Genomic DNA, 8,212 nt, shown 5'->3' with positions numbered 1-8,212 from the left:
AAGCCTGGTTCAAGACGAGGTTAGTTGAAACAACGTGGCCCTCTCAACATCACCCCCTGTGAACTGAAACAACCACATCTTCTACATGGATCATCAATTATAAAATATATCCTCTAAGGCCAAACAACAAGTAGAGATGGCAGAATATATTTCATGTTAAAAAGGGGTGCCTTTGATGAACATGGGGATATTACACTACAGGACCGGTCTGGCTGCATATTCCCTTTATAGTGCATATAGGGAGCCGTTTGGGAGCAATGCAACACAGTGCAGTAGGAGGCCTTGATGAAGACAGCCAGGTTAGTAGGGGAAGCACTGTCAGAAAGACACAATACAGTTCATTTACAACGGGTCATTATCAACAATAACAGAGCTTCAACCACCCAAAACTTTATTTGTACAGGGAGGAGGTAATGACGGCAACCGTGAGAACACATGGAACCTATAGAATGTGATGTCATCGTGGCATGGAACACTCCCTCCCTCTGCGTGAACAGCCAACATACAGCATCCTACAGGCCCACCGCTCGACAAGAGAGAGCGCTATCAGAATGTACACAAAGAACCCAGCTCTAGAAAATAAAAAGATTAACACATTTTTAAAAGGGAACAAAGTCTTCATTTTAACTGGGAATATTCAGTCTACAATATTTTAGAAATAATAATATACAAGTTGAGAATATTACGTTTTGTTTTCCCTATTTTCTGTCTCAGTTTTCCCACTCTATATTTATTGCACTGGTGTTCCAGATATGAAGATGTCTCTTGGTAGTTGAAGTTCTAGGCCAAAACACAGGACAGAGGCAGCAGCCTGGCCGGGGTCTAACCAACACTTGGAACTCATAATAAATGTGATTCCCAAATGTCACTATTCCCTATATAGAGCAGTACTTCTGACCAGAGTCCTATGGGTAGTGCACTATATAGAGATAGGGTGGTATTTGAGACAGAGCCATAACGCAGCCCTCTGTTCACTTCCTGGTCATACTGTAGCAGAATCAACAGGTTGTCATGGTGACATTACAAGGTCAGGATCACTAGGAGGTTGTCGTTATCCTTCAGGACCCGTATCCACATAGTGTCCCAGAATAGGAGTGATGATCTACGATCAGTTGGGCTACTTAGGTTTAATGAATAAGATTATATGGACTGATCCTAGACCGCCGCTGATCCTAGACCGCCGCTGATCCTAGACCGCCGCTGATCCTAGACCGCCGCTGATCCTAGACCGCCGCTGATCCTAGACCGCCACTGATCCTAGACCGCCACTGATCCTAGACCGCCACTGATCCTAGACCGCCACTGATCCTAGACCGCCACTGATCCTAGACCGCCACTGATCCTAGACTAACAGTGATGGACTGATGCTAGATCACTACTCTTGAGATGTCATGATGAAACACTGTCAGAGGGCAGAAATAGAAACAGATCAATGCTTCATGTGATGGGCTAGAGTTAGACTACATACTAGCATCAGTTAACAGATACCTACATCCCATCTCAACGACGGCTCAACACATTTCATAATCAATAATCAGTACTATTGATTCAGATGTCATGAATATGATGCAACACGAGTCCAAATAAACTGATAGAATTCCCAACGGAATCCAAGTCCGCCACATCTTGTTCTCCCCATTAACGCCTGTACAACATTCTACAGTTTTAACTTAAAAACTAATTCAGCAAAGCTTTGACACACTGACAGTCTGTGAGCCGTTCCAGAGTATTGATAAATGCAGTCTTTTAGGTGGAGAGCAGGGTCAGGTGGGGAAGTATTGATAAATGCAGTCTTTTAGGTGGAGAGCAGGGTCAGGTGGGGAAGTATTGATAAATGCAGTCTTTTAGGTGGAGAGCAGGGTCAGGTGGGGACAGTGGAGTCCCTTTTGGGGTAAGACAGGTAGGGGAGAGTGGGGTCTGTTGGTCCTCCCAGAGTAGGTAAGGGAGAGTGGGGTCTGTTGGTCCTCCCAGAGTAGGTAAGGGAGAGTGGGGTCTGTTGGTCCTCCCAGAGTATGTAAGGGAGAGTGGGGTCTGTTGGTCCTCCCAGAGTAGGTAAGGGAGAGTGGGGTCTGTTGGTCCTCCCAGAGTAGGTAAGGGAGAGTGGGGTCTGTTGGTCCTCTCAGAGAAGGTAAGGGAGAGTGGGGTCTGTTGGTCCTCTCAGAGTAGGTAAGGGAGAGTGGGGTCTGTTGGTCCTCTCAGAGTAGGTAAGGGAGAGTGGGGTCTATTGGTCCTCTCAGAGTAGGTAAGGGAGAGTGGAGTCTGTTGGTCCTCTCAGAGTAGGTAAGGGAGAGTGGGGTATGTTGGCCAATGGGACAGTGGCATCTCTCATGTCTCTTACTACACTATGAAGACACCCCCTTCCTTTCTGTCTCCGTCTCGTCTGTCTCCATCTCTCCAAACACCAGCATGTCAGTTGGATAAAAGTCAGTGATGTCTTAAGAATGAAAACATGAACAATGTAAATGGTCTGACTAGGAGAAAGGCCTGCAGAACTGACACGGTGTTATATACTGTCTGCCTGGAGCACCGCTGACCTCCAGCTCTCCAGGCTAGACCACACTCTCCCGGTTAGCAGACACCAACACAGCCCTGCGGCAGATAGGACAGGTGGAGTTCTCAGACAGCCAGCGGTCGATACAGTGAACATGGTACTCATGAGAACAGGGCAACTTCCTCAACTTGTTCCCCTCAGCATACTCTGTGATACACACACTGCAGGTCTTCAGAGCATCACTCTCCCCAAAGTTCCTGGTGGAGAGGTTGTCGATCTGCTCCTTGGTGAGTCCTCTGGGCTGTTCCTCATCCTCATCATTCAGGAGGAAGAAGTGAGCAAGGCGGAGGAAGGGTAGCGACCCTGGTTCCTCCAGACTGATGGGGGCACGGGGCCGAGCTCGCCCCTCCCTGGGGGTGCCCCCCACCCCTAAACCTATCCCTGGGGCCAGACCTACACCAACCCCCTCTTCCCCCTCCTCTGTCCTTGCCTCCCCGGCTCCTCCCACACTAGGCCCACCCACTGAGACAGGAGGCTCCGCCCCCTCCGCCATGCCGGCTACTCCCCCGTCGGGAGTGTTGAGCGCCTCTGCCAGGTCGGCAGCGCCAGTGGGGTTACCACCGCCACGGTTTGAGTCCGAGGAGTCAGAGTCCGAGTCCATGAAGTAGCTGAGCTCTCCGAAGCCGGTCATGATCTGTCGTATCATGGTCTGCAGAGCCATGGAGGTGGCCTCTCCCAACCCTGCATCACTGATCCTCCTGATGGGGATCCTGATGGTGCTGACGTACGTCCTCACACCAGCACGCTCGGACCGGGAGAAGGTCCTGCGGAACCCCCCCCTCTCACTCTCGTACAGGAAGGTGTTGTTGGAGTTCTGGGAGCGTGAGCGGGTTCTGTTAGCAATGCTGTCCCTCTGGCGGTACTCACCTGGACGAACACGACGCACCTGCAGGTCCAGCATGATGGTGGGGGGACGTCGTCCTGCTGCTCCCTCCCCGCCCGCGGCCTCTCCCTCCTGGGGTGGGGTGGTACCGGGCTCTGGGGCGTTCCCAGACCCTGTGTCAGACCCTGTTCCGGCTGACTGGACATCGTACTCTGCAGTGCTTTGCCGGGACAGAACATGCTGTCGAGTCCGTGAGCTTCCCTCTGCGGGGGACTGGGGGCAGGGTGGGGGCTGTGTGAAGGGGCGGCGTTGGGCACGTGGCGGGGGAGGCCGTCCAGTCGGTCCAGGGTGAGAGGGGAACGGCTCCGTGTGGTGCGAGCCCTGGTCCGGCGCTGCTCAGGGCTACGGCTGCGGGCTCGTCTCTGGCCCCGTCGGGGAGGCTCCTCAGGGGGCGGGCTGGGGGGGGCTGGGGCCGGGGTGGCCTGCACCAGGGGACTGGCTGGTCTGGAGACCGGAGGGGTGGCGGTGACAGGGCTGGGCGGCTGTGGGACTACCTCTACTACTAACTCTGGGACCATCTCTGCTTCTACTTCAGCCTCTGGCTCCATCTCCGCTTCTGGTTCCACTATGACAGCCATCTCCTCCACAACTGGTTCCTCCAGCACCTCTCCTGTCTCCATGGGCGCCCCAGTCCCTGCCCCAGTCCCTGCCCCAGTCCCTGCCCCAGTCCCTGCCCCAGTCCCTGCCCCAGTCCCTGCCCCAGTCCCTGCCCCAGTCCCTGCCTCAGTCCCTGCCTCAGTCCCTGCCTCAGTCCCTGCCTCAGTCCCTGCCTCAGTCCCTGCCTCAGTCCCTGCCTCAGTCCCTGCCTCAGTCCCTGCCTCAGTCCCTGCCTGGACCTCCACTCCGACCACTGCCTCCACCCCATCGCCAGGTGCTTCTGCTGGGCCTTCCTCCTGAGCCTCCCCCTCGCCCGTCTCCACATCGGCGCGGGCCTGCTGCTCGGCCAGGTTACGGTTAACGTTGATCTCCAGACTGAACCGGAAGTCTCCGCTGTTTGGGTTGGTCCGGCTCACTGCCCGCCATGACTGGTTGCCTCGGTGACCACTGCGGGTGGTGTTGCCTGTCCGCCTGACGGTGTTCAGCCAATCCAAGAGGGTGTCGCCATTAGACGGGTCCTCTGGACCTTCCGCCGGTTCTGTCGGTTCTAATAGAAGACAGAACATATCAACATTCTAGAGACGGTTCTAATAGAACCGAGAGAACGCGTCAACATTCTAAATGGAACAGAGAGAATGCGTCAACATTCTAAATGGAACAGAGAGAATGCGTCAACATTCTAAATGGAACAGAGAGAACGTGCCAACATTCAACATTTCACCATTAAAGAAAACATTTTTAAAAGCAGCCAACTTTGAATTTCTGCATGAAAGACAATGAAAAGTACAGAGGAGCCTTACCTCCTGTAGCTTCTCCAGTCTCACTGGTGTTGATGCTAGGCTGCTGCTGCTCTGGTCCATCCTTAATCTGCTGCAGCCGACTCAACAACTCCTCTGCTGTGATCTCACCTAGGAGGGATGAAACTACAACTCAGTACACCGACACGGGCTCTAACTGCCTTCATTTACTACTGGAAATACACTAGTATTTGCCCATAAAGCTGTAGTTTGTCTCCTGGTTACACAGCAACAGGACAGTACTGAGAACCACCAGACTTACCAGGACAGGCCCTGTCCTCTCACTGCTCTCCAGGGGAAATACTGCCCACCTCCCACTCCACTGGCCTGATGTGGTATCTTCAGTTGTCCGCAGGCTTTGGTTTTCCAGCACATCATAAGAAAAACTCAACCTGAGACAACGACCTTAGATGGCCAATCTAAAAACCTGACTGAAAATGTCATTCAACCCACAGTCTGCAATAGAAAAATAAGGACTACATGAAACAGAACGTGAAGACGTCTAACTTTTCTACGAGATTGAAAATCCATCTCTACACTGCTCTGTTAAGGTTGTTGTCTAATGAGGCTGTTGTCTAATGAGGCGTGTTACAGGTTTATAACAGGTGTTACTACAGGTGTATTAAAGGAGAGTCAGTTACCTGGGGTACCCAGCAGGTTGTTGTCTCTCATCAGCCGGTAGTCTGCCTCACTCAGGTTGTTGACAAACTGGTAGAAGGCTTCCTCCCGGTCTAGCCGGTCCCGTTGCCGCCTGCGCTGGGCCTCTGGTTGGTCACTGGCGCCCGGCTCGGAACTGTCGGAGCCCTCCATCGGGTGTCGAAGGGAGAGAAGCTGGAGATAAACGCTGTCTGTCTTTGAGTCCCCACGATCCAGCTGCTAGGGATAATCAAATATATTTTAACATTAGCAATTGTCAAAAAAGTGCTTTTACAGTAGCCCGGCCTAGACACCAAAGCACAATTAAGGCAAAAGCAAGAGCACAAGAGCCGGGAAAACATCCCTAGAAGGAAGAACCCTCGAGAGGAAGCAGGCTCAGAGAAGTGTGCCATCGCCATCCTCTTCTCGCTGTACCGGGTCGACAATAGAAACGCCCAGCTGCATCTTCAACACACTGACACAGCAAGGGGATGGCCACAGACAGGAGACTGTCAGCAGAGCTAACACACTGGCTGGGTAGTGGTGGGGAAGGCCACAGACAGGAGACTGTCAGCAGAGCTAACACACTGGCTGGGTAGTGGTGGGGAAGGCCACAGACAGGAGACTGTCAGCAGAGCTAACACACTGGCTGGGTAGTGGTGGGGAAGGCCACAGACAGGAGACTGTCAGCAGAGCTAACACACTGGCTGGGTAGTGGTGGGGAAGGCCACAGACAGGAGACTGTCAGCAGAGCTAACACACTGGCTGGGTAGTGGTGGGGAAGGCCACAGACAGGAGACTGTCAGCAGAGCTAACACACTGGCTGGGTAGTGGTGGGGAAGGCCACAGAATATTTTTGATGTTATTGTTATACAAGGCAACCAGAGCTAGTCACCCCTAAATTACATTCATCAACAAATAGAATTAGACCGATTACCTTATTAGCTACCATGTTAGCTATCGTTCAGTAAACTGCTGTTAACGTAATGAGGACATTTCAGACATCAAGGAAAAAGATTGATGGCTCGGTGATCATCCTTTACTCCGATGCAACAACATGTCACATCCTTTAAGTCTAATTTAAAACAGAGTCCCTTGTTTTGATTACAAATCATCAGCTAGCCAGTCAGACTAAAGTCGAGAAAAACAAAATGGAATCATCTGGCGAGCTAACAATTCGCATGCTAACTAGCTTAGCAGAAAATGGCATCTAAAAAGATGGACAAACAACTCCGTTAGCTAGTTAAATCCCAACATTTACCATTTAAAAGCCAAAGCTAGATAAAATAATTATATCGTTAGTATGTTGTTATGATTTTAAGTTGTGACCATAGCAAACATTTCAAGTTGGCAAGACTAAATAGCTAGTTAACGCAAGATAAACATTTGGCTAGCTAGCAGACCTGCTAACGTTGGCTAGCAGGCTAACGACAAACTTTTACATTTGCATTCATTTGTGGAATTAGTAAGCTAACATTAGTTAGCTCAGGTGGTGTATTTTGTGTAAATACAAACATCCACTTACACCAAAAATGATGATTATGCCACCCGCTATAGAACAAAAACTTGACGTTTGTAGCTGGCGCAAACGGGGTAGTTTAGTTCGTAAGTAAATAAATGAAAACCTCGAAACAATGCTAACTACCGTTAGCTACATGACATCAGGAATAAGGAAGACCGAAATATTTTCACCAACACGAAACTAAGCCAGTAAAGGTTAGAAATAACGTTGGCTGCCTCGCTAGTGAACATGGTCCCTTTCAAAATATATGTTTTTGACGTTATCTACCTAACGTTATAATCCACACGGATTACTTGGGTCAGTTAGTTGATTAAGCAATCTAGTCCGCTAGCGAACATCTTCCGACGCCGCTGCGACCGATCGCTACTAGCTGACCACTAAAAGCTAGCTAACTAATAACAGGTTAGCACAATTTAACGAGCCACTTTATATTTCAAGACGAGTTAACAAAATCTAAATAGGTCATCCTTTTTACAGTACCTGTCTTGTATTTGTGTCGTTATTCCTTATTTTTGGACTTTCGTAGTTTTATTCTAACAAAATCGCTTAACTATTTGGGGACGGCCTCAGGATTCCATTTTCTCAGGGATTTTCCGGAAACTGGGGGAGAATGAGACGGAAGAAGGATGTTTGTTTTTGGTCTGTACTTTGACTGCAGCGCAACGTAGTGGTGAGAGGTGGAATTCACAAAAACAGATTAATGCAACATTATTTTTACATTTCATTTTATTTAACCTTTATTTAACTAGGCAAGCCAGTTAAGAACAAATTCTTATTTACAATGACAGCCTACCAAAAGGCAAAAATGCCTCCGGCATCACATCACAACAAGAGAGACCACACAACACTACAAAAAGAGAGACCTAAGACAACAACATAGCAAGGCAGCAACACATGACAACACAGCATGGTAGCAACACATGACAACACAGCATGGTAGCAACACATGACAATAATATGGCAGCAGCACAAAACATGGTACGAACATTATTGAGCACAGATAGCAGCACAAAACATGGTACAAACATTATTGAGCAGAGAGAGCAGCACAAAGGGCAATACGTTAGAGACAACAATACATCACACAAAGCAGCCACAACTATCAGTAAGAGTGTCCATGATTGAGTCTTTGAACGAAGAGATTGAGATAAAACTGTCCAGTTTGAGTGTTGGTTGCAGCTCGTTCCATTCGCTAGCTGCAGTGAACTGAAAAGTCGAGAGACCCA

General features: G+C 49.7%; 1 protein-coding gene across 1 annotated transcript; it reads right to left on the bottom strand.

Moving 5' to 3' along the window:
- Positions 1-374: 374 nt before the first annotated feature.
- Positions 375-7,591, bottom strand: rlim (ring finger protein, LIM domain interacting). The gene is given in 5 exon segments (XM_029662612.2): positions 375-3,655; positions 3,658-4,578; positions 4,832-4,939; positions 5,470-5,701; positions 7,467-7,591. Coding segments are annotated over 4 exon segments (2,304 nt in total). The 5' UTR covers positions 5,639-5,701; positions 7,467-7,591; the 3' UTR covers positions 375-2,549.
- Positions 7,592-8,212: the final 621 nt, after the last annotated feature.

The sequence above is a fragment of the Oncorhynchus nerka genome, linkage group LG6, assembly GCF_034236695.1.
Source record: "Oncorhynchus nerka isolate Pitt River linkage group LG6, Oner_Uvic_2.0, whole genome shotgun sequence".
NCBI lineage: Eukaryota > Metazoa > Chordata > Actinopteri > Salmoniformes > Salmonidae > Oncorhynchus > Oncorhynchus nerka.
The sequence above is the reverse complement of the archived record's forward strand: the minus strand, read 5'-3'. Positions and strand labels throughout refer to the sequence as shown.